At 42.0% G+C, this 26,118-nt stretch overlaps 2 protein-coding genes across 4 annotated transcripts in view; both read left to right on the top strand.

The window, feature by feature from the left end:
- LOC139445103 (uncharacterized) overlaps positions 1–15,353 on the top strand; it is a 44,734-nt gene extending 29,381 nt beyond the window's left edge. Inside the window, exons 21-24 of the mRNA XM_071226193.1 lie at positions 2,695–2,812; positions 4,900–4,918; positions 7,230–7,561; positions 9,484–15,353. Coding sequence (XP_071082294.1) covers positions 2,695–2,812; positions 4,900–4,918; positions 7,230–7,561; positions 9,484–13,611 — 4,597 coding nt within the window. The 3' untranslated portion in view covers positions 13,612–15,353. The remainder of the gene's footprint in view (positions 1–2,694; positions 2,813–4,899; positions 4,919–7,229; positions 7,562–9,483) is intronic.
- An 8,062-nt stretch (positions 15,354–23,415) lies between these two features.
- Positions 23,416–26,118, top strand: part of LOC139444607 (uncharacterized) — a 64,943-nt gene continuing 62,240 nt past the window's right edge. For all 3 annotated transcript variants that reach the window (XM_071225512.1, XM_071225513.1, XM_071225511.1), the window contains exons 1-3: positions 23,416–23,503; positions 24,815–25,113; positions 25,348–25,402. In XM_071225512.1, coding sequence (XP_071081613.1) covers positions 24,845–25,113; positions 25,348–25,402 — 324 coding nt within the window. In that variant the 5' untranslated portion in view covers positions 23,416–23,503; positions 24,815–24,844. The remainder of the gene's footprint in view (positions 23,504–24,814; positions 25,114–25,347; positions 25,403–26,118) is intronic.

Here is a 26,118-nt window from a genome sequence, read left to right as displayed (position 1 = left end):
GAAGGCAGGATTACTGTGAGGCAACGGTGACACTAATTGGTCTGTTTCCACTGTCATTTGTGATGTATTGTGTGACCATTCTGCATTCATTTGTGTTTTTAACTTATTGAGTAACTTGTGGTTCTGGTTGATGATTTCAACATTTGATGACGTGTTGCAATGAATAAAGTATGTATGTATTATTTATACTTATTTTTGCGTTTTTAATTTTTGGGATTGAGTCTCGTTCGCAAAACTCGCAATAATAAAACGGTCGCAAAAAATTCCGTTTACAGTATTCCTCTGGTGGCAGACTTTTTGTTACATCTGTGTCAAGATAAAAAGCTCCAACATGGCACAATAGAAGGCTATAGATAGGCACTACACTCTGCATTATATCTTGATGGATTGCCTATCAGAGATCATCTTAAGATAATAAACTATTGCAGTCATTTCTAATAGAAGATGTAAGATCACCCTGGACATTTCCGAAATGGAATCTATTATTTTGTCTAACAGCCCTTCTAACAGAACCATTTGAACCAATGGCTCATGCTACATTCATGACATTAATCCATGAAGCAAGGAAAACTACATTTCATCTTGCCATGGCCACAGCAGCCAGAGCCTCGGAACTCCACGCCTTAGACTATTCAACTCTTACCCTGATGTTGAGTACTACTGCAGGAAGATCACTTCCGAGACTTTGTTGCCAAGAATCATCTACTTCTACACACTATGTGACAGTATACTGCCCCTGCATTATCCCCAGCAGTTGATCATCCAAATTGTCTTGTTTGTCCTGAACTCAGTTTCTAGTTTAAGGCTAGAGAACCACACAGGGCACCCAGGAAAAGACTTTTTTTCTCCTGCAAGACTTTCGCAACAGACATTACCAAAGCCACAGTGGCAGGATGGCTAAAATCTTTAGCTAAAGGTTATTGTTGAGCCCAAGATTCAACTTCTTTTCTTGCATCTTTATCAGGCCATGAAATAAAAGCCTTGGCTATGAGTCTTGCGTGCTGGAATACAGTATCAATAGAACAACTAGTATCCAGCTGTCAGTGGGGCTCACACTATGCTTTTATGTGACGTTCAGCCAGACCTTGAAGGGATATACTCCCTAAGTCCTATTGTGGCAGCTCAATCAATCATCTGTCAATAGTTTTTCCCTTATTCTATGGAAAAGCCAGAGGAGCAGAGATCTGCAGCTTCAGAAGGTAGCCTCACCTTCTTATTTATCTTGCTTATTTATCTTGTTTATTTATCTTGGTTATTTATCTTGGTTATTTATCTTGTTTATTTATCTTAGTTATTTATCTTGGTTATTTATCTTTGTTATTTATCTTGGTTATTTATCTTGGTTATTTATCTTGTTTATTTATCTTGGTTATTGAGTGCAGAGCCATAGCCGGAAGTGATGTAATAGCTGGAAGTGACAATCAGAAGTAATTTGTAACTAGAAATGACATCTTGTTGGATGGAAAACGGGAGGTAATGTCATAACTGAAAGAGCAATAAGACCGGAAGTTATGTCACAACTGGAAATGAATCTGAGGAAGGATTTTAGAACATCTAATGATGTCATTTACATGAATAACATCAAATAAAAATGGTAATTGTAGTGATGTTACCGCATATTTGTTTTGAGAATGTTTTCAAGTCGTCTGGAGATGATTATATAGCTGATGACACCTGTTAGGGTTTGGAAACAACCACTATTGGATGGAATCACAAGATTAATAGCTACTGTCAACTACACTGGGAGTCCACTAGAGGCAGGGCCCGCCTGTCCCTCTGGTGTATTCTGGCAATGATGTAAAAGAGGTAGAGGATTCATAAGCATTATAGAAACAATAGTTATTATTGTTAATAATTCTAGGAATACTCCTTCTTTTACATCAGAAGTACTCCCACCCTCCTCCCCATTCATCTGCTTCTAGTTGCCAGATGTTTGGAAAGAAGTGAGGATTTTCCCGCCTTTGTGCACTGAAGAGCTGTAGGGGGATTTGTGCTACAGTGGTGACAACTAGTTGTGTGTAGTTGACAGTGAAGAGGACTTCTGTTGAAAATCTGAAGAGTTAGTATCAGTGGTGTTGGCTTCATGATTTGTATAGATTGTATTGGATGTGAAGCTTTTAGGTTAAGTGCACCTCATGTCTGTTAGAGGGGATGAGATGTCTATACGAGGGACCGCCTCCGTGGTCTTGTGGTAGAGCGTCCGCCCGGAGAGCGGAAGGTCCGGGGTTCGATCCCGGGCCGCGTCATACAAAAAGACGTTAAAAGATTGTACTTGTTGTTACCCTGTCTGGCGCTCGGCATTAAGGGGCTAAAACAAGGACTGGTCGGCTCGGAGTCAGTATACTGTGTCTGAGTGGGGTATTCGTGTTAAACTGCGGCATGGTATCTCAGTGAGCTAGCACTATAAATCGGCATCAGTCCGGACTAGTACAAGCAGCCACACACACACATACACGTGCATGCACGTCGCTATATAAGTGCAATAATCTTGGACGCGACGTTAAACCCAATTTCACCTCACCTATACGAGGAACTACAATAGGGTCTCGTCACTTGTATAGATTGTACTGGACATGATGAGATAGTGGATAGAATACGTTCTCAGCACCCATGTCTATGAGGGGACTATGTGACCCCCTAAGACATCCATGTCCCTTATGACTGTTACCTATACCGACTAATCTTTCTTTCCAGAAATAAGCTGATGGCGATTTTAACCTATGTGAACGAAGAGGATGCTCTGCGATGCCTGGATGCCGTTCACACTCTGAATGGCAGTCAGTTGTCTGTGCGCTGCTCCGTCAGTAAAGGGGTAAGTGAACCAATTCTTTTCTCAGGTAATCTGGCTTAAAGGACAAAACGAGAGGATATGTTTGAAGTCTTTTTTTATGTCTAGCAGCTTTTTTTACATGTTTTTGTCTTCTCTAATATCCATACAACACACCCAATGTATTCTGTTTGGATTTAGGGGCAGAATAGGTCCCCACAACTGCATGCTTGTCTTCATGAGGAGATTCCTGGTCCCCAGTACCACATGCTATTCTCCCTGTGGAGATTCCAGGGCAGAACAGGTCCCCAGTACCCCATGTCTGTCCCTGTGGAGATTCCAGGGCAGAACAGGTCCCCAGTACCCCATGTCTATCTCCCTGTGGAGATTCCAGGGCAGAACAGGTCCCCAGTACCCCATGTCTATCTCCCTGTGAAGATTCCAGGGCAGAGCAGGTCCCCAGTACCCCATGTCTGTCCCTGTGGAGATTCCAGGGCAGAACAGGTCCCCAGTATCCCTTGTCTATCTCCCTGTGGAGATTCCAGGGTAGAGCAGGTCCCCAGTACCCCATGTCTGTCTCCCTGTGGAGATTCCAGGGCAGAACAGGTCCCAAATACCCCATGTCTGTCTCCCTGTGGTGTTTCCAGGGCAGAACAGGTTCGCAGTATCCCATGTCTATCTCCCTGTGGAGATTCCAGGGCAGAACAGGTCCCCAGTATCCCATGTCTGTCTCCCTGTTGAGATTCCAGGTAGGACAGGTCCCCAGTACCCCATGTCTGTCTCCCTGTGGAGATTCCAGGGCAGAACAGGTCCCCAGTATCCCATGTCTGTCTCCCTGTTGAGATTCCAGGTAGGACAGGTCCCCAGTACCCCATGTCTGTCTCTCTGTGGAGATTCCAGGGCAGAACAGGTCCCCAGTATCCCATGTCTGTCTCTGTGGAGATTCCAGGGCAGAACAGGTCCCCAGTATCCCATGTCTGTCTCTGTGGAGATTCCAGGGTAGAGCAGGTCCTCAGTACCCCATGTCTATCTCCCTGTGGAGATTCCAGGTAGGACAGGTCCCCAGTACTCTGTGTGATCAAAACTCAATTATGATGTTCATCTCTAGCAAAATGGATATTGCGCTATGCAAATTTTGTCATAACTGTAATATTCCTTATCGCTGGAATGTCTTGTTTTCACTTCATGAGTATTTGCACACATGATTTCGTGATTCTATTTCAACTGGCAAGAATTTTTAGCAGAAAATGATATAATTCAAAATAGTTATCATTAAGTGTTCTGACAGCTTGAAAAATAAGAAAACAACCTTTGGATCCCTTATATGGCTTTTTGTCTTTTATACAAAATAACTTGTCTGGCACATTTACATCCCTTTAGCATGTTTAGTGTTATATCACTGTGTGAAGGTGAGATTCTGTATCCATGCTACTCTGGTGCAGTCACCTGAACTAGGTGAAGTATTTGTGATTGAAAATAAAATTATGGTATTGCAATCTCATTAAAATCAGATCTTAGTTCTCTCTACCGCTAAACAAAGATCTGAGGACATCCCATTAGGGGTCACGTTAGAACGACCTTACATACCTTACCAATCAGAGCGTCCCTTACCAGATCATGAAAGTGACAGTCGGAATGTGATTTCGAATCATGCATCTTCGAAAACATTAACATTGGGTATTCCGAACGATAGTTACGAGCTTAACGACTGAATCCATACAATATAGACTATCTAGACTATCTAGACTATCTATTAGCCATTCCAGAATGTTCTTTTGTTCAGGTTTCAAATTTTTAATCAATATTTTGTCAAAATATGTTTTGAAACGTTGTCACCAATTTGAAATTAGTTCCGTAAAGCACGAAACAGCTGCCTTCTGATTGGCTAATGTAGACTTCTTGTCAGTCATTCCATTGGTCGGTCAAAGTTCACACAAGGTCGGTCCGACGTGACCCGTAATGGGGTGTCCTCAGATCTTTGTTTAGCGGTAGCGAGAACTAAGATCTGATTTTAATGAGATTGATGGTATTGAAAACAAAACTGATATTTGTCACACCCATACCATTATAAGATTTACAACGAAAATATGAAAACTGCAGTTTATGTATAGTTCATTTTTTATTTATTACAGGTGCAGAAACCACTTAGAGGTAAGAAAATAGAGTTTTCTGTTCATTTCATATAGATGCCTGTGGGTATTCAGGGACAGAAACAATCTCAAAGGATACTAAGATCTAATTTGAATGAGATAAGGACAGCAAGAAGGACCCAAGTCGATTATTCGGTCCCCAGACTGATATGGATTGGGTCTGCCCAAATGAATCTAATATGGCCACCACAGCAGCCATATTGAATAACCTTTTTTATTGCCATTACTCAGTCATTTTTTTCAAAATGTAATGAAGTTTGGTATTTGTTTAAAAAGTTGTGAGATTCAACACATATATAGATCATTGAATTTTTCAGTTGTTTTTACCATGCTCTTAAATTCTCTCAAAATGCATATTTGGCTTTGCATTCACTGACAAATGTCACGTTAACAAATTATTCCAAGAAATGAGAAGATTTGAAGCTCACTAACTACTCTTGTATACAGACAGATAGATTAGAGAGAAATTCTCTCATCAAATTTGACTTACTGTAACAGTCAAATGATTTGTTCTTTCAAATTTGTGTGGCCCGGAGAGATTTGTCATCTTCTGATGACTCTTGTTTTGAAAATGCAATCTATCAATCTCTGCCCTGCCTGTTACAAGGGTTATCAGAAAGTGGATGAGGGAAGAACCCAGTGTTTAACAGAGCCCAGATTAGCTTTTGGTTATTTGGTACTTTACTCAGGGGTTTGATTTTGATTGGTATTCAGTTTTAGAGGGTACTCAATTTTTTGTACACATCTTGACATTTTGGTAATTAACTAGAAAACAAAATAGTGTTTATTCCTTATACAGGATATTTACCATTCCCAAACACACAAGCGTGATAACCTCTTTATCATACGATGTCATTCTGTAATTCTGAGCTTGAAAATCGCTTTCCCTCTCTCACAAACATTACTAAAACATTGCGAGTTTTCCTGGAATGCGTGCTTTATATTTATTAAGTCACAGGGCAAGTGATGTGTCAGTCGGACAGTGACAGTAGCCAATATAGTTCCAACTGAAATCTGTTTCTTATACAGTGGAGAAGCAACATATACGCAAAACAACATTTGTCTTCTCTTGCCTTTCGCGGCAATCCATTGGTCTGTCCACTAGAGTAACTGCCCTTTGTCAAAGGGAAGCTACTCTAACCCTAGTCTATGAGACGTCATGGCCACGGTCAGACGTTGTTGACAGTCAGCCTGTCCTGTCATAACGTTAAGCACAGTAAGATGTACACACAGTGACAAAACGAAACGAGGTATCAATTCAAACATATTTCAGCTACATCAAACTATTTCAATTTGTGGAAAAGGTTTCAAGCTGCAGAGGGTGACAAGCACAGATATGGCTTCTGATCCCACTTGGCTAGGCCTAGTGCCCTCGCAAAATTGTTTCGAAATTTATGTCTCCAAAGTTACCAAACCTTATAAAATGCCTTAGCTACGTCACAGTTGGACACTGATTTTCAGTATGTTAGACTGTTCTTTTGATAATGATAGCAATTATCACTTTAGTTTATCCACATTCCCGATGATTAATTCTGACTCAATCGCCGAATGACAAGGGCTACGCCATGTTTGTTTACAAACACTGAAAGTAGTCTCTACTTGACCTTTGATATTTGCATCTCTATCCGCATCTGTCCTCAACGGATATTGTTTTTTCTCCTTTGGCTTTATCCTGCCGGGAAACCTACCCATTATATGATAATAATATATACACAATCATTTTATCTAATATTTGTGACCTGTGAAGATCCGGGGAAGAATAGGTCTTCAGCAACCAATGATTGCTGTAAAAGGTGACTATGCTTGTCGTAAGAGGCAACTAATGGGATCGGGTGGTCAGGCTCGCTGACTTGGTTGATGCATGTCATTGTATCCCAATTGCGTGGATCGATGCTCATGATGTCAATCACACGATGTTCTGGTCCAAACTCAATTATTTACAGACCGCCTTCATATAGCTGGAATATTGTTGAGTGCGTCATTAAACAAAAAAAAAAAACCAAAAATCTAATACTTGTATTATGTGCATTAGGTTTTTTTTCAATTGTGTGCTTATAGTTTTTGTGATACAAGAGTATTGTGGCTGTCCTACAGCTGTGATACTGCTGCATTATTGCTGTAGTGTTGCTGTGATACAAGTGTAATGTGGCTGTGATACAGCTGTGATGCATTACATTATTGCTGTATTGTGCTATATAGTTGCTGTAATGTTGCTGTGATGCTACAGTATTGTGGCTGTCCTACATCTGTGACATTACCATGTTACTGACTATAACACAAAGATACATTCATGCTTCATGCTTTGTGAACAGCTTCCGACTCTCATAAATCTGATGTCACCCGGGATGCTCCTGCTAGACCTGCAAGATCTCCCAAGGATGCTTCTGCAAGATCTCCCCTGGATACTCCTGCTAGACCTGCCAGATCTCCCCAGAATGCTCCTGGTAGACCTGCCAGATCTCCCCAGGATGCTTCTGCTAGACCTGCAAGATCTCCCCTTGATGCTCCTGCTAGACCTGCAAGATCTCCCCAGGATGCTCCTGCTAGACCTGCAAGATCTCCCCAGGATGCTCCTGCTATACCTGCAAGATCTGCCCAGGATGCTCCTGTTAGACCTGCAAGATCTGCCAGACCCTCCAGTCCTGTGAGTCACTTAGTCATTGCTTTAACCAAGCTTGAAGTTCTAGGTTACTTTCAAAGGTGTGTCATGTATACAAGTCTTGTATATTCAGTAACATTGTTACCAGAAGACAAGGGGGAGTTCATATTCAAAGATACTGTTACCAGTAGGTAAGTAGAAGTTCATTTTCAATAACAGTGTTACTGGTAGACAAGAGGATGTTCATGCTCAATAAAATTGTTGCCATTGTTATTTCTTCAATTCAACAACATAAAATATTGTGAATATTGACGTCAGTCAATGAGAAAGTGGCATTTAGACCAGAGTTTTCATGTTCTGTGTTTTTGACAGTTTGATATATTTTCATTGTTTCCGTGGTCTTCTGGATAGAGTGTCTACCCAGAGAATGGAAGGTCGGTGGTTAGATACCATGTCAGCATTATTCCAAAAGACATTAATAGATGGTACTTGTTGGTACCCGGCCTAGCACTTGGCATTAATGGTATAAAACGAGGACTGGTTAACTTGGAATTGGTATACAGTGTCTGTGTGGGGCCATAAATCCTACAAAAGTCCACACTAGTACAAACAGCCACACACATCCATGTGCAGGCACATTGCTATTAAGTGCATTATTACAGCCATTTCACCTCACCTCACCTCACCTTACCTCACCTCACCTCACCACACCTCACCACACCTCACCACACCTCACCACACCTCACCACACCTCACCACACCTCACCACACCTCACACATGTTTTGGTGATCGTCTCCGTGGTCAAGTGGTAGAGCGTCCGACCGAAGAGTGGAACGTCTGGGGTTTGATCCCCAGCCGTGTCATACCAAAATACGTTAAAAGATGGTACTTGTTCTTACCCTGTCTGTCCCTCGGCTTTAAGGGAGTAAAACAAGGACATGTCAGCTCAGAGTCGGTATACTGTGTCTGTGTGGGGTATTCATGTCAAACTGCAGCATGGTATCCCAGTGGGTTAGCACTATAAAATCGGCATCAGTCACACACACACACGCATGCACGTCGCTATATAAGTGCAATAATCTTGGACACAACGTTAAACCTCATTTCACCTCACCTTATTGTGGCATACTATAATTTAAGTGTTGTGTTAGACATTTTGGGTTTAGTCAATATAGTGATGATCAATTGTTTGTGTCTATGTTGCCACTCAGTGCTAGTTCTGGAGTCCATCTTCTATGCCAGTGATGAACCCATCTGTTTTCCTCTTGGCGGATGTGGGTATGAATTTGAGACCTTTGGCTAGGAGGGTTTCATGTGCTTGGGTCAGGGCTTTGCTGCTCAGGTTGCCTACAGTTTTGAATGTGCCTGGTATTATTTCTGGAATGAGTTGGTCGTTTGTTGCTTTGCGTTATAAGCTCTTGGAACTTACGGAACTTTGGTCTTTTGATGGATACATGTGGCATTTCTCTCTGATAACTTTTTGATCTTGTTGGTGGTAACAGGGTTTTCTTCAGCCGAGTGTCCTGTATATGAACTTTGAAGTAGCTAGAAGAAGCAAGGAATAAACAGTGACAAAGAATAAACAAAGTTGTTGTCCATAAAAAGTGTGAGGATCTGGTTGTCAACCTAGCTGTGGTAGAGTTATGTTTCCTGGCGTCAGGATTTGTTGTCAACACAGTTGTGCAGAGTTACTTCCCCTGGCTACAGGAGCTGATTGTCAACTCAGATGTGCAAAGTTATGTCCCATAGCAACAAGATCTGTTTGTATAATGTAATTAAGACAGAAATTATGACAATTTCATAATGATACACTTCTCTTCACATTTCAAACATTGTATGTGCCTCTTTGAATAGCATCCACATAATTGTTGCTACTTTATATGTTTACAGGATCCAATTACTTTCTAAAACCTAAAACATATGTCAGCTAACTCCAGCTTTACATGCTTCAATGTTGTTTCTTCAGGGGCAGTCATCAGAAGCCTTTCAATCTTGGAGGAAACAAAGGTACCATGAAACTGTCCAAACACGAAGATTGCCTGAAACTGTAAAATCACAGAGATTGCATGAAGTTAGTCATCCACAAGATGCTATTGAGCCACAAAGGTTGCCTGAAGATGCCGAGTCACGAAGGATGTCTGAAGATTTCCCGTCACGGAGAATGCCTGAATGTGTCCAACAACAAAGGTTGCCTGAAGATGCCAAATCACGAAGGATGCCTGAGAATGTCCAGTCACGTAGGATACCTGAAGATACACATCCACAAAAGTTACCCAAAGTGTACCAGCCAAGGTTGTTGCCTGAAGATGTCAAGCCAAGAAGGCAGTCCAGCCCAGAACCTTTTGTTCCAGGTTTGTCACCAGCAGACAGTGTCTCAGGCACACCACCATATATTCCATTAGGAACTGAATATGATTGCAATGTTCCTGGATGTTTCTATAAAGGAACATCATTGCAGTTTGAGCGTCACTGGATTGAGCGACACGAAGCAAAGGTTCTCTATCTCATCTGTTCATTCTGTGATGTGGGATGTATGGATGCAGATGATCTTTGTGAACACCTGGATTTCTTTCACGGTGTTGAGGACAAGATAGAAAAGTCAAATTTCCTACAAAAGGCTAAACGGCAGGAGAGGGATAACATTCACTATGTCATGCCAGGCAATGTGACAAAGGAAAGATGTATGAGCGCTGCAGAGCCTTCTCAGCATGAACCAACCAGATTAAAACCTCCACCCACATTAAAAGAAGATGCTAGAGATATCCACAAGTTCACAGAATGCACGTTTACTGGCACTATGGATGAGTCCCTTAACATACAGAACAAAAAACATGTTTCTGAACTCACTCACCTTAGGTGTCCAATATGCCCTAAAACATTCAAAAAGAAAGCAGCTCTTCAGTTTCATGTGAAACATGTGCATCCGAACATAGAGATGTACACTGAAAAAGAACCAGAAGATCTTGAAGCCAACTTTGAAGAGTCTCAGAACTTAAGTCTTGAGAGTAGTCAGCATGAAACTGAAGAACAAGTAGCCAGATCCCGGACACACATACAAACAATTTCAGGTATGGGTTCAAGAAGTATTCATGATGGAAACAGGTCTACAAAGAAAAAGCGCACAGCTTCATCCAGTCCACCATTGCAGTCTGGCCAGAATGTGCCAAGGCCCAACTTGGTACCCAGCTTGCCAACCCAGCAGTCTGTTCACAGGTTTGATCCACCACCTATGGCAACCCATGTGCCACTTCCTTCACAACAGCATATTCAGTCTCAACCAACAATTGTCAGTGCTCCGCCATTGATGGACAGACACCCAGTCCCACCTCCTACAGATATACCCACCCAACAAGCAGTTCCTTTACTAGGGGTTGTAACACCCTTCTATCCCTCCACAGCATCAGTCCCCAACCCTGTGCCACCTCCCCCTAGACCTTCAGTCTTGACGCCTCAGCTTGCTGTAGCAAGCCCATTACATCTTCCAGCATATCCTCAGCCATCTGCTTCTGGGATTGCAAAAACCTTTACTCAAAAAACAGTGGCCGCTGCTTCAAGGCCTGTTTTGGATACTCAATCACACATAGTTCCTCCTGTAAGCTATTCTCAAGCTCCATTTCAACCCCAAGAAAGTGCACAATCACAGCAAGCTCCAATAATGGCTCCACCACAGCCCCAAGTTGGTGCTACAGTAACTTCTTCAGTTGTTCCACAAACTTATCCTCAAGCAGTTACTCCACCACAACTCCCACTGACTGGGCAAGTAATCAGTCAATCTCTGCAACATGGAAGTGCACCTCAACCTGTCCAACCACAAATGTCTCAGCCAGAGGTACTAATGAAACAACCACCCATTGATTCCCAGTCAGTAACAATGCCAAGTGCAGATCCTTGCTCCACTCCTCCACTCAATCCTCTGGATTTAATCAGTGTTTACAAGGGCTCCAAAGAAACTCAGAAAAAGTCAACAAAAGATGTACAGAAAAGGTCTTCAAAACAGGAGAAAACCAGCAATGAACCACAGAATGGATTCCACATGATGGAAAGATTAGAGGATGCTAATATTGAATTAAGAAGAAGGCTTAAAGAGGATGTGGGAGAAGAAGAAGAGGATGATAAAAAACATGAAGAGCCAAAGGAAACGTTGAAGGAGTTTTCAGATAACAGTGGTCAGTCAAGGAAAGACCTCCAGCAAAGGACAGATCCCCATGGTCGAACAAGTGAAGACATTCAGCAAAGGACAGATAAAGACTCTAGGGCAAGAGATAAATTTCAGCGAAGGACAGATTATGGTGTAGATACAGATCCAAAGGAAATGTTGAAGGAGTTTTCAGATGAAGAATCAAATGTAAATTTGGAAGTTAAAGGAACATTAAGCCAAGCACATGAGGATATGAAAGCAAGAGCGCAAACTATTGCTCAGAAAGTGGTTGGAGACTATAGAAATGAGCAAGTAGCGGGGAAAACTACAAACATATACACAAAGGCTGCAACTGTGTCACCTGCAAGTAATCAAGGACATTCTAAAGAAGGGAAGATAAAACCAGGCCTTGTTGACAATAAGGTCTTAGGTCAGTTGCTTATGAAGTCCATTGGCATGGTGAAGTATCAGTCAAAGAGAGCTAATGTAGATGCTGATTTAATTAGAAAAGGTATTTCATGGGCTAAAAATGAGATTATAGATATGCTTAAACAAGATGAGAAGATGACATTGACTGAAACAGATGAAGGAAGTAGAGAGGCAGGTTTTCAGCAAAGAACAGATAACCGTGAATGGTCAAGAAAAGAATTTCAGCAAAGGACAGATAACTGCCCTCGGTCAAGGAATAAATTGCAGCAAAGGACAGACAACAGTGGTCAGGCAGGTGAAGACCTTCGGCAAAGGGCAGATAACCATAGTCAGGAAGGTGAAGACATCCAGCAAAGGGCAGATAACCTTGGTCGTGCAAGTGAACACCTACAGCAAAGGGCAAATAATCACCCTTGCTTAAGGAATAAATTTCAGCTAAGGACAAACAACCGTGGTTGGTCAAGTGAAGACCTCCAGCAAAGAACAGATTACCGAAGTCATACAGGTGAAGACCTCCAGCAAAGGACAGATTACCGAAGTCATACAGGTGAAGACCTCCAGCAAAGGGCAGATAATCATGGTCATACAGGTGAAGACCTTCAGCAATGGGCAGATCACCGTGCTCGAACAAGAGAAGACGTCCAGCGAAGGACAGATAAACACGCTCGGTCAAGCAATAAATTTCATCAAAGGACAGATAACCGTGGTGGGTCAAGGGAAGAATTTCAGAACAGGAGAGATTGGAATGTAGAAAAAGAGGAACATGTGGAAGTGTACATGGATGAATATGGGAATGAAGATGAAGAATATGTTCTGGCCTATGTGGATGAAGATGGAGTTCATGTGATGGATGATGGTTTTGTGATGGGAGAAGGAGGTCCTGTTAAAAAGAGAGAGCAAATGGGTGAAGAAACTAATGACATGTATCATGGAATGGACCAAGGGTCAAGGAGCAATAGAATCAGGGAAGAGTCAAGAAGTCATGGTCAGAGAGGCTATGGAGGGGGAGAAACAACAAGTGGTCACAGAATTCTTGATGAAAGAGACATGCAGATTTACGAGAGGTGTCAAGAGGAGTACATTGAGGACGATAGATTTTCTGAAGAAGAGTATTTGGAATATAGAGAGGATGACAGAATTAGTAGCAGTAGTAGCATTCACAGCATGAGGAGGAATGAGGATAGAAGGTCACAAAGGTTTGAGGAGCAAATGCCAAGAGAGTCTGTCTTGGATGAAAGAAGACAGTTTAGCCCTCCCCTCAGCAGGTATAGAGAGGGACGGGAAGATGAATATGAGGTCTTTGAAGAGGTGGATAGTAACCAAGTTTCCAATGAACACTTTAATGAAGGTCATGGACCATTAATTGAAGAGGATGAAGGATATGTACATAATGAGAGAGTTAACTATGGGATGTATAATGAGTATAAAGAGGATTTTGATAGAGTCAGGACATGGAGTGCCCAACAGGACAGCACTTGGCGAGGGGTTGGATATGACAGAGATAGAAGATTCTCAAAACGAAAGTGATAGTTTCAAGGCAACTCAATGACAAGAGCTGATTGAAGACAAGGATCCACAGCACATGGCAAAAGTTTCAATACAAATGAATCGTATTGAAAGTGGTATTGAAAGAAAGAGAGGTCAGGAGATTTCAAAACTCACTGAACTTTTCAAAGAGGATGACTCATGAAAAGGACTTTGTTGATGGTGGTACCACAAAATGTCAAAAGATGCATTGCATCAAGTGGAGAGACAAGGATGACAGCTCCAAGACAAAGGGTCAGAGCTTCAAGAATGAGTAAGTCACCTTAAAAAATAAGGACCAGATCAGCAGAGGTAACGAGAAGGAAAGGTGGCAATAAGACCGAGGGAAACAAGTGGAAGCAGTTTGAACAGGAACATGATGATATCAGTGAGGGTGATCTCAGTGGAGATGGTAGCCTCGGTGAGTTTGGCTTGGATGACTTTGTTGTCATGGATGCAGTGTGAATTGGAAACTTTGTTGATAATCATTATGAAGATACATGCTTTTGAAATGACCAGATGCCATTGCCCATCAGAACAGCTGTTGGAGGTCCTTCGAGGGGCATATTGTGGAAGAATATGTGACCGATAATGAGAATATTTTGCAGCAGGCAGTACTATACAAGCTGTGGAACCAAGGCCAGAGGCAACAAAGTTCTCTGTACAACAGTCAGACATTCTGCTGTTACTGAAGATGTCTGTACATTTTCTTGGAGATGATGAGGACATTATGATTACAGTGATGACTTGTTGGTGCAGTCCATGTAGAGTTTGTCATGCTGAGAACCAAGAATTCCGTCAAATACTCTACCTCTATTACATTGCAGACATTAATTTCCATTTTGGATGTCATAACACTATTAAATCTTTAAGATTTTCAACAGATATCCTCTTCACAGCCAAACTATCTTCTGATTCGTTTTGAGGTAAAGCCTTTACTCAGGCTTAATACTGTGCTTGCGTGAATCAGGAAAACATCACTTGTGTGTGCTGAAGTAAACATCAAGAAGCTGTATCTGGTGATTTGACCGTCTCTGTGGTGTATTGGATAGAGCTGCTGCTAACCATACTGACCAAATTGGAAGTGGTAAATACCTGTCTTCCACGTGTCTGCAATACACCTAGTCTAGACTACTCTATTGACGTAGCCCTTAAACTCATTGCTTTGTGGTTTAGATAGAGCATCTGCTGGCGAAAGGAAGGTCGGTGTTTCAATGTTTAAAGGCAAAGAATGATACTTGTGGTTTTCCTGCCTGGCGCTCAGCATTAAGGGAATAAAAACAGGACTGGTCGGCTCAAGTCTGTATACCGTGTCGGAGTAGGGTTTCCATGTTAAACTGTGGTATGTATCTCGGTGGCCTAGCACTATAAAATGGGCGCTAGTCCAGACTACTACAGGCAGCCACACACACAATTAACAATTCCACATTACAACAATCATCAGTTTCTTTCAAAATTGAACTGATACATGTCTTACACTGTCAGTTATTCATATAAATATGCAACAAACTTAAGGGGTTGGGATTTGCTCTATTTGTCTTTGACTAAATGTCTTCTTGATCCAATCTCAGTACTCTTCTCTAATTTCCTGGACTGAATGAGATGAGAATTCTGAGTTTATATCATGGAGTCAGAAGAATATCAATGATGAAGATGTGTTCAATGATCTTTTTTTATTTTAACTGATAGGTTTTATGTCAGTTCTCTTTCATTTTACTTGACGTAAGAGAAAGACTTATACAACAATGAATAGGTTATTGATCAATATGAGCTATTCTTCTATAATAAAATATATTGAATTTCAGACTGTTATTGAATTTGTTGTCATTTTTTTTTTACGGCCAAACCAACTTGTCTCAAGGTCATTTTCTGATCCTCTGCGTTGATATGCATGGATATAACAGTTCAGAAGATTTTACCTCACAAGTATACTGTAGGTACTTTAATGCCTTACGTTGTCTTGGCTAATTATGTTATTTTGCACAGAAAGACTGCATATAAAAGTAAAAACGAGTTTTTCTTATCTTAGTATTATGAAACGTTGGTTTATGATGCTCTGACCAATCACCTGCACTACATGTCTGTGGCCAGCTAAAGTGTAATAGTGCTTACAGCTGAAGACAGCACATAGAATGGGACAGTTTCCTGTTAGCATTATTACAAAATGTAAAATAGGTCTCGCGTGGATTTAAACCTATAAAAGGCAACAAGAAATTATATACTAACCCCCAAAAAGAAACTGCATAGCAAACAATGAATACAGTAAATGTACTGCAGAAATTTATTCAAAAGCAATGTTATTGCATGAAACAAAATGTGAGTCGTCAGTGAACATCACACGTCTTCACCAGTACAGAGGGTGGCTGACATGTCTGGACCATTGTAGATGTGCCCGGCAATGACGTAATGTCATAATAGGACGAATAGCAGGTCGAGCACTTAGGCCGTAACTTCTTAAGCGGTTAGTATAGAAGACATTGTTTAAAAAGGGATATAAATAGCAGAGTTCCGGAGATTCTTTATGCATTCGGAACACTGTGGGCGAGGAAAATGAAATATCTCTGATTGTTTTATGTTATACTACTCAAGGTCAAATTGTGTGCATCTGTTGAAATAGCCTAAGACAATATTGCGTGAAAACATGTTTAACGAAAAGGTCTGTTATGTGCCACACAATGCTGACGCGTGATCAATAATCAGTCGGATCAAACATCAAAATAGGAGTATCAGACCAAAACTGAAACGTAAAAAGATCTATAAAAAACACCCTAAATTGTCAAAAAGAAATACCCTAAGTAGCGGGTATGTGATCGTGATGCGAATACAGCCTGACACCGTGGTCTCATGCTCCCTGTTGTCTGGATTGTTGCCAAGGGAAGATTGTTCACTTCTTCAGTGACAGCATTGCAAGTTCCTTCAGAGTTGCCAGAAGTACAGGGCGATCTTCATCTCGTTCCACATTTGTTTGATGGGGTTCAGATTGGTGACATAACTGGCTACTTCATGCGGACAATGGTCTACTGCTATAAGTTGGCATCAACGCCCTGGCACGATGAGGTTATCGTCCATAAGGATGAAAAACCGTCCGATTACACCAGCATACTGCCTCACGAACACATCCCTAATGTTATCGGTGTTGCGCACACTTGCCATCTTGCGCCGCTGTAGGACATGTTCTTCCAGCTCTTCTGATCCCACCCCATATCAGGACATTCAAACACAGATTTCCAAGCACCAATGTAACAAACTAAGGTGGAACTTTTAGAGATTTTCCTGTTCTTAATTAATGAATACAAGGAATATCTTACTGAGGACGCCAGTATATCATATGAGCTATTGGAATGATTGCACATGAGCCATTTGTTGACATTACACACTACAACCTCGGCTCATGTTCACCTCAACCACAGGTCACCTTAGTCTAATAGTCTGAAGTTACGCCCGTTTCACAAAGCAACCGTAGCTCGATCTTAATTCGGTGTGTAAACTTTAAGGCAAAGGTTGCAACCACAAGGCTGTATGACATCCTGAGATGAACCATTATTCGATATGCTGTCTGACACGACATTTAAAGATTTCTTTGCCTATTTGTGACAGTGATACTTCAATTTTTAATTCTGATCAGATATTATCAGTACATTCCCTGGTATTAGCACATGTTTAAACTACAGCCTGCATTTACGAGTTTATTGATACCGTTTTCATGGGGTAAAAGTGTTCACCTCCAAAACAAGTCACTTCACGGCAAGTTTAAATATAAAATATATTTTAATTCTTTGTTATGGCTCAAATAATGGTTTTCCATGCCTCCTATTATTAATTGGCTAGTGTTATGAATACACGTGCTTCTGAAATTATGCACAGGTGAACATTAGGATACATTCGTCACCACTCGCCCCTTTCCGTAACCTGCAACAAGACTCGTCCCCCTATCGATGAATGTTATGTGCGAAAATACTACAAACCAATCAGAATGTGCGTATGAAAGGTCAATATATATTTTTTATTTTACATATGTCTTGCATTTAAAAATAGAAAGGAAAATAACATTCAAGAAACACCGCCTGTAATTGCACACAATTACCGTTTTGCTGAAGGTGAACCGCAGAGCCAATTTCTTTACTGAATACCACACAAGACTACTGTCTAAAAGAAAACAATGTGTGGTCCCTGGATAGGGAAAGGAGATTCGATGAGGATGCGAATACCAGCCAAGAAGTAATAGCACCACGTTTTATTTGTTACCTTTTCGTTGAAGGTGAACTACATAACCTATTTACCGAACGTCACCGCCGTCATATAGCTGAAATATTGCTGAGTGCGTCGTTAAACAACAAACAAACAAACAAACTGAATGGCATGGGATGATGCCTTTCCATCCCTAGAAATGAGAATATCAGACAAGAAACAAAACGGTAGCATTCCAATCGATCTTCCCACTATGACCGCGATCCTCAGCATCGCGATCCCAACTGAGAACGACCCGGTTGCCAATGGCGTGACGAACGACCTCCAGCATGGCGGCGACCACGCCACGACTGTTTTCCTAATAAAAGATTTGCAATTGCGTCACAAGAACCTTAGTGCAATAACGAGCTGAACTCATCGGACACTGTAATTTGCAGGAAATAGAACAAGATCCCCTGCAACAAACTAGACCTGAAATCCGCCATTTCAAAACACACACTCAAGAACCAAGACCATAACATGATGTGGGAAGCCACCAAAGTCCTGTCTACCAACAACGACTGGCAACAAAGATAACTAATATATGACTAAGATGACTTCAAGAAGCCATTGACATCAGGAGACACCAGCCAGTCATGAACCGTGACCAAGGGAACCTGTCTGCCCAGTGCTTGGGATTTATTGCTTTGATCTTTGTCGGTGGTTATTATCAAGTTTGCTTCCATTTGTCTGTTGTCGTTTCCATTCTTTTACTGTTTCGGTGCTAATTACCCCCAGCCTGTCCATTGCCTATTACCAATCAGTGATAAGTTAAGTGTTGGCTTCCTTTTTTTTTCATTGCTAATCGGTCCAGACTCGATTATTTACAGACCGCAGTCATATAGCTGGAACATTGCTGAGTGCGGCGTAAAACAACCAAGCAACCATTGCTAATCTCCTAACAGCGCCAATTATCTGTTGGCTCCTCCTTGTTAAGGTTCCACTTTTGTTATCTTATCACTTTTGTTGTTCTTAGAAGTACATATATACTCACATGCAAAAGAAACGCAAGTATACATGTTATTTATTTTCAACAGTAAAGACAAGAAATACTAGTAGGGCAAGATTGACAAAAAAATTGACTGAAGACAGTTTAATGGATTAAAAGGCAGACGACATAATTGGGTTTTTTCAAATGTTAAGGGCTTACACAGTTTCGGGTCAATACCCAAAATGTCAGTCAATACCTGGTGTGACCACCATTAGCATTGATCACTGCCAAACATATCCTGTACATTGAGTGAATCAGACGATTTGTGAAGGCCCTAGGTGTCCTCCTGCACACATCCAGAGCAGCTGTGCGTAGTTCATCGGCAGTTGTAGGGACTGGGCGCACATTGTGCAGACGCCTTTGAACCTCATCCCACAAGTGTTCGATGGGGTTCAGATCAGGACCGAGGGCTGGCCACGGTTGCAGAAAGGCCATGGTAGCTCTGGCAACATGGGGACGAGCGTTGTCCTGCTGGAAAATGTGTTGTTGATGTTGTGCCAAAAATGGAACAACGTGGGGTCTGATCACTTGGTCGATATACCGCTGAGCAGTTACGCCGTGTCCCAGATCTTGACCAACATTCAGAAAGCACATGGGTCCAAGTCACGCAGTAAGTCCAATCCCTGCCCATATCATGACGCTAGGTCCACCCCATGGATCCCTTTCCACAACGTTTCTGTCAGCGAAACGATCACCTTGACGCCGCCAAATTCTGAATCTTCCGTCTGCATGGGAGACACAACAGTGACTGTCATCAGAGAAGATGACACGCCTCCACTCACGATGACGCGATGACCCTGTGCCCACTAAAGCCGTGCTTGTCGATGCCGTGGTTGGAGAACAGGGCGACGTGCTGGTCGGCGACTTCTGAGGTAGTTGGAACGGAGACGTCGGATCACAGTGTCCCGGCTAATGTGTCGATTATGTGTTCCTATGGTCTGTCGAGCACTTTCACTTGCAGATAGGAACGGATGTCGCTGGTGTTGACGGGTAATCTGCCGATCTTGTCGAGGTGTGGTGACCCTAGGACGACCGCTCCGGGGAAGGTCATCTGTGGTCTGTGTAGCATTGTATTGATGCAGGAGACGGTAAATTGTGGTTATGTTAACGTTGAAATGACGGGCGACATCTTGGACAGACTCCCTAGCTTCCAAACGTCCAATAGCCTGGTTTCTCTGAATTTGAGTTAGGCATGGCATTGTTGACCAAGGAGTGGTAGGTCCAAGAATCGGCCACAGTTTTATACCCACTACAGTTACTGACAGTTCGAGCATTTTTGATTTCGCGAGAAAAGGGTGCATGATACCCACATATTCATTGAAATGGTGCGTTTTGGCGATTCGTTTTTTATGTTGCGTTTTACTCGAGGCTTCCTAAATGCAACCAAAAATATAACACCACCAGGCTTCACTACATGCTAAAACTCGTAACAATTTATGGTTCCGTGTTTGTTACCTATTTGCTTAAAACCACTTGCGTTTCTTTTGCGTGTGAGTATATATGTTCTCTGCCCCATAGCATTTATTCACCTGATGAGGGTGTAAGTATAAGTTTCTCATAATAATGAAGTTGACCTCCATAAATTCACTACCTTAGAAGAACGGAATTAGAACATTGCACGAGGATAGGGCCTTGAGGGCACACACAAGGACGGGACCTGGAATAGTTCTCTAATATGAAGCTGTCATTGTATCGTTTACTGTCCAGGCTATTCGGGGAAACGTTTGACATTCAATGTAAGGCTTTCCTAAGATGGACTTGCTATTACGAACGAACGCTCCTCGTGTAGAAACTGGGGCTGCAGAAAAGTGACTCGACTTAGGGAGCAGTGAAGGCATCTTTGCATAGACATGGCGCGAATAAGGGAGTGCATGACATTTATTTTGTTGAATTTATTATCCAACGAGGGTCGAATAGAGTTTTCGTTCTTGTTTGAAGTAGTTATCGTGTTCATGCGCCAAAATGGAGACCTTCGAGAGGGGCACGACATTCGTCACCACTCGCATGCCTCCATAACCTACAACAAGGCTCGTCCCCATCTCGAAGGCCGCCATGTGTCGAAACGCCGCAAGCCAATGAAAATGCGCGTCAGGATATGGGTATTTCGCTCAATATTATCCCGAGTATTTAATTTGGCAATACACTTTATTTATAAAATAAGTGGGAAAATGTAGATTGTCGAGTCCACAGCCAGTTTATATAGAAAACAGAATTGTTATATTAATGGAATAATGTAATACATAGTGTGGGTCTTAAATGACCTAGGGGCATGGGTGGACCAGTCGTCTAACGCGCCGCGATTCGCTGTGCAGAGTTGCGTCCCTGGGACACGCCAGAAACCTATGATTGTGGGTTCGAATCCCGGTTCGCCCCAATTATGTTTCTAGGTTTGTCAGCACCATACCCGTGCTGGTGGGTTTCGCCGAAGTTGTAAACGTCTGAGACCTGCATCACTTCGGGCCTTCCTCCCACATTAAGCTGACACGCCGCGATATAACTGGAATACTGTTAAAAGTGGCGCTTAACCAAACTCACTCACTCACTCATTTGCCTAGAAGATGGAAGGATTTGTGTCAACCACCGACAAGGAGAACATTGTTGCATTCGGGATGTCGAACCGTTTGGATTTGGCAGCATCTATAGCCCAGTCAATGTGGCATTATTAGCCCTAGTCAAGGTGGCCTCTGTATAGTCAAGTCAACGTGGCATCATTAGTCCTATCAGTGCAACAAGTCAAGGGCGATCTGGTTATTTTGGAAGGAAACATCACTCGACAGCATTAGATTGGCCAATTTCTCTACCCTGCTACAGGACAGGACACGCCCTGTTTCAACAAGATAACACAACTTCTTGCCTTGGCCACCAAAATCAACAGACGTATCACCTACAGATCTCTTGTGGGATCAGCTTGACCGTCAAATTAGAGCACGACCAGGCGGCCCTTATAACAAGGATCAGTTACCACAGATCCCGTGAAGATACCGGGGTAGAATATGTCTTCAGCAACCCATGCTTGCCGTAAAAGGCGACTAACGGGATCGGGTGGTCAGGCTCGCTGACTTGGTTGATGCATGTCATCGATCCCAATTGCGTGGGTCGATGCTCATGATATTAATCACTGGATTGTCTGGTCCAGACTCGATTATTTACAGACCGCCGTCATATAGCTGGAATATTGCTGAGTGCGGCGTTAAACAACAAACCAAATCATATAAAAAATGTTAGCACAGGCCCAGTGAGAAGAATGGTGTTGAATCCCATTTCTTGTGTTCAGACGTATCACATCTTCTCAAGGTCGTGTTGGGGCGTGCATTGTATCCCGTGGTGGGCATCACAATACTGACTGACACTGGTGACATTCCGAAGGTTAAGAGGACGTTTCATGTCCTGATGTCTTGATGGTTGATCGAATACTGAACAACTGACCTCATCCTCCAAACTGTGGATACAGTGCCTTCTTTTTCAATCTCATTCATGGTATAACTTGTAATGATGTTGATATATAATTCATATCGTTTGACAATAAAGTATGTTTATTTTGTATTTTTTCTAAGTAAGGGTAAATGATGTTTAATGGGAATTGCACATCACAGTCAACAGCTGATTCAGTCATATCACAGCGGGACAAGTTTAATAACCTTGTCCAAGGACATGGCGACTTGCATGATGCGGCATCTTGAAATGGGAGATTTGAAATGATTATTAACAGATAAGTGTTAAGGCATTCTGTCTATCATGCTCATGTCTCGGTGTCAAAGATTATGAATTTGCTCACGTAATATTCTGTATTGATAGGGGGCACGGGTGGCCCAGTCGTCTGAGGCGCCGCGATTCGCTGTGCAGAGTTGCGTCTCTTGGGCAAGCCAGAAACCTTTGATTGTGGGTTCGAATCCCGCTTCGCCCCGATTATGTTTCTAGGTTTGTCAGCACCATACCCGTGCTCGTTGGTTTTACTGAAATGGAAAACGTCTTAGACCTGCATCACTTCGGACTTTCCTCCCACATTGACCTGACACGCCGTGATATAACTAGAATAAAGCGGTGTTCAACCCAATTCACTCACTGTTTTTTTCAAGAAGATGGCGGCTGTGTTTTTTATTTACAAATAAATATGAGCTGTGTTTTTATTGTTTGATAGTCATTACTTAGAAGTTGACGGATGACAAGATAGACACATTTTTTATGGATAATAACTTCTTTAATACTGTGAAAAGCGACGTTTCGGTATAGATCATTTTACCACTGGTATAAGGTATAACGGTATAAGGATCTATACCGAAACGTTGCTTTTCACAGTATTAAAGAAGTTGTTATCCATAAAAATTGTGTCTATCTTGTGTTTTTATGTAACCCCAAGAAATCAAATGGACCACTCCTAATGGTCCTAATTAGCAAAACAAACAAAATGCCACAAATTAGTCTGTGAGAGTACTCTTTATGAGAGAAACACAAACTCCAACACAACACAGTCATCTTTCTGTGTCAGGAGCTTCCATGTGCACCAAGCTCCTCCCCAGCGCGTGACACCTTCAGTCGAGTAGAGAGCTCCGCGAACGGACTATCGCTGTGAGGAGCTTGCTTCTAGAAATGCGTACTTCCGGTCAACAAGAAGAGCGCGTTCATGGACGTGCTTCGAGTAAATACAAGGATTTCATTCAGAATTTTGTTCATGTTATGGTAATTGACATGGCTATTTCCTTGTATACATGACATACGATTCATGTTTAACCCTTGTTTTGATGTACAAGCAGTTTGTTATTCTTGATAAGCTTCTCGAATATCAGTGTGTTTGTTTGCGCTAGTGACGGCACTGGTGTTGAAAGATGGAAAAAGTGTTGAAAGTCCATTCGCAGTGCATTGTTGTCAATAACCTGAATGTAATTTGAATTGTCAAGTCGAGTAGTTGAGTGGAGGTACTAGCTATTGCTGGATTGAAAGTTGACACAATTGCAAGATCAAACTTAAAATAATTCTTGATTGCAACATGAGGGAGTAGTGCACTCTACCGGGCGCAATTTTACAGATGCAATTAGCGCTGTGGGGGCTCAAACGCGCTTCGCCGGCTCAATGAGTTAATTAGCCGACGATCTACCACTGGACCACGAGCGCTATCACATGTAATCAGTGCTCGTTTGACGAGTCATTAGCACCCCATTAACAAGCATGCGTAATTCAGTAAACAATGAATTGCGCATACGTGGGGCGTCAAGGTCTCCCATTCATTTTTTCGTGAAACCACAACCGCCATTGTTTATGTTAACATGACTGACCATTTGGATTAACGGGATTAACGCTTGAAAAGGTAAGAATTTATGGCTAACCCTTGCTCAAAGCAAGCTAACCCTAAGGAAGAGGTGTTGGATCGTAAAGACGTGTAAGTTTCCCTATGATCGAAAAGGGTGTTGGATGGTAAAGACGTGCAAGTTTTTGGAACGTGAAGCTAGAGTCACCGGAGCGTGAGGCATGGTAATGGTATAGCAAGACAGCGGTGGCACTATAGCGCAGTAATTGAGTGGATAATAGAGCTCGGGCTGCGCTCGGCAAACTGTCATAGTGGCATACCTTGTCATAGTGTCCGAATCCACTGGTCCCTGAAGATGGATGACGATATTACTGAAGCGCTGGAAATTATATTTAAATAGACATGGTACATCAATCGCCATCTTGGTCGAAGATAAAATCTGGTGTTTCATTTCAATTAAACTGAAATGTTGGATGTCATTCTTTCCACATATGCACGGCATGTTTCATTATTTGTTACCTATATTGGGTGATTTTGTCGAAATTTTGGCTGAATTGCAGCTGTTGAGAATAGAAGTAAGCATTCTTAAGTTTGTTATCACTCTGTACTTCTCGATGTGTCACCAGGGCCTATGTGAAAAAGCCACTACTATCATTTGGATTAATAATTGATGTGAAACACATTTTGCTGCATTACGGCATTCCATTTATCAAAGAATTAAGTGTTAAATAATCTCACCATTTCAGATATCCAGGAATATATGAGCCCACACCATCATGCAAGGCTATCAGCAAGGTCCAGGTCTGTGGCCAGGAGGTTATGACAAAGGAGTGTCTCTGATCAACCAAAGTGGAAGGGCACCTGAAAACACACCTGAATGGTACAGAGGGAAGGAAACAGATTCCCCCAAGATGAGCATGGTAACCCATGCATTGAAGTCCCTGCAAGACATGCGTGGTGGTCAGAGTGGGAAGCGCCCTGCAGAGGGCTTGAGGGGAGATTTTAGTGGAGTTCCTGATGTCAAGAGGTCACGTTATGACTCGGGGTAGGTTTTGTTGGTTAGTGTTCCTTGAACATGTTGAAGCAGACACCAGAAAAGTTGAATACTTCACCCTCGCTTATCCAGAGTATAATGCCCCAATTCTGTTCTGATAAGGTTTTTAAATGTATATGTAGTTTTAATGCTGTCTCACTGTATCATCAACATTGATCAAGTCATAACAAAACATGTTGCATGTTTTTAAAGGCATTATCTCCTTCAACCTTGATGTTTTTTCAGAGGTCCACGAGAATCGCTGAATCAAGATCAGAATGACAGCTGGAGGTGTACCAAGGTGAGTTCTTCACATTTGAGGGATGGATGGCGTTGCCTATTTGTTAAAGCATGGCCTTGGTCATGTTGGTTTGAAGCCAATATCTGGTTGACTATTGCTAAAAGCGGCAAGAAAGAAGACTCATTTTCATCAAATTCTGTTGCAATGGAGATTCTGAGCTGAATCAATAGCAAGTCAATATAATTGTTAATTTTGTTCATATTATACATTTATATACCCAATAATTCCTTTTAAGGGCCCTTACAGGAAATAAGAGGGTAAAGGAATAAAATTGTATAGTGCACTTTACTTCAATTACAGGACCTTTATATTTCTTGTCAAGAATTTGGTACAATCAAAATTATTCACCTTCCAGAGGCAAGGAAGTTAACTGACTGTTAAAGTCCAGTTTCTACCCTTGCTGAATTGGACTGGAATTTCTGGGGTCAATTATAGCGCCACCAGTGGCTATTACAAGTTATGTCCCTCCTATTGACGGATCAGATTCCCCATCTTATATCACTTGCATTTGCTTCAAACAAAATGGCGATGCCAATTGTAGACAATCTGATAGATCTATTTTGTAATAACGATCTTTCTTCCCTTGATTGTAAACATGAAAAGGTTTGGAAAAAATCTGCATGATCTGTTGACGCTAAGTTGATGGTACACGTTTTGAAAATCCTGCAATCGACCCGAAATCTGCACTGCAGTTTACGGAACGGATGTCAATTTCG

Source organism: Haliotis cracherodii, unplaced genomic scaffold (genome assembly GCF_022045235.1).
Source record: "Haliotis cracherodii isolate W230 unplaced genomic scaffold, xgHalCrac1.p SCAF_6, whole genome shotgun sequence".
Classification (NCBI taxonomy): Eukaryota; Metazoa; Mollusca; class Gastropoda; order Lepetellida; family Haliotidae; genus Haliotis; species Haliotis cracherodii.
The sequence above is the reverse complement of the archived record's forward strand: the minus strand, read 5'-3'. Positions and strand labels throughout refer to the sequence as shown.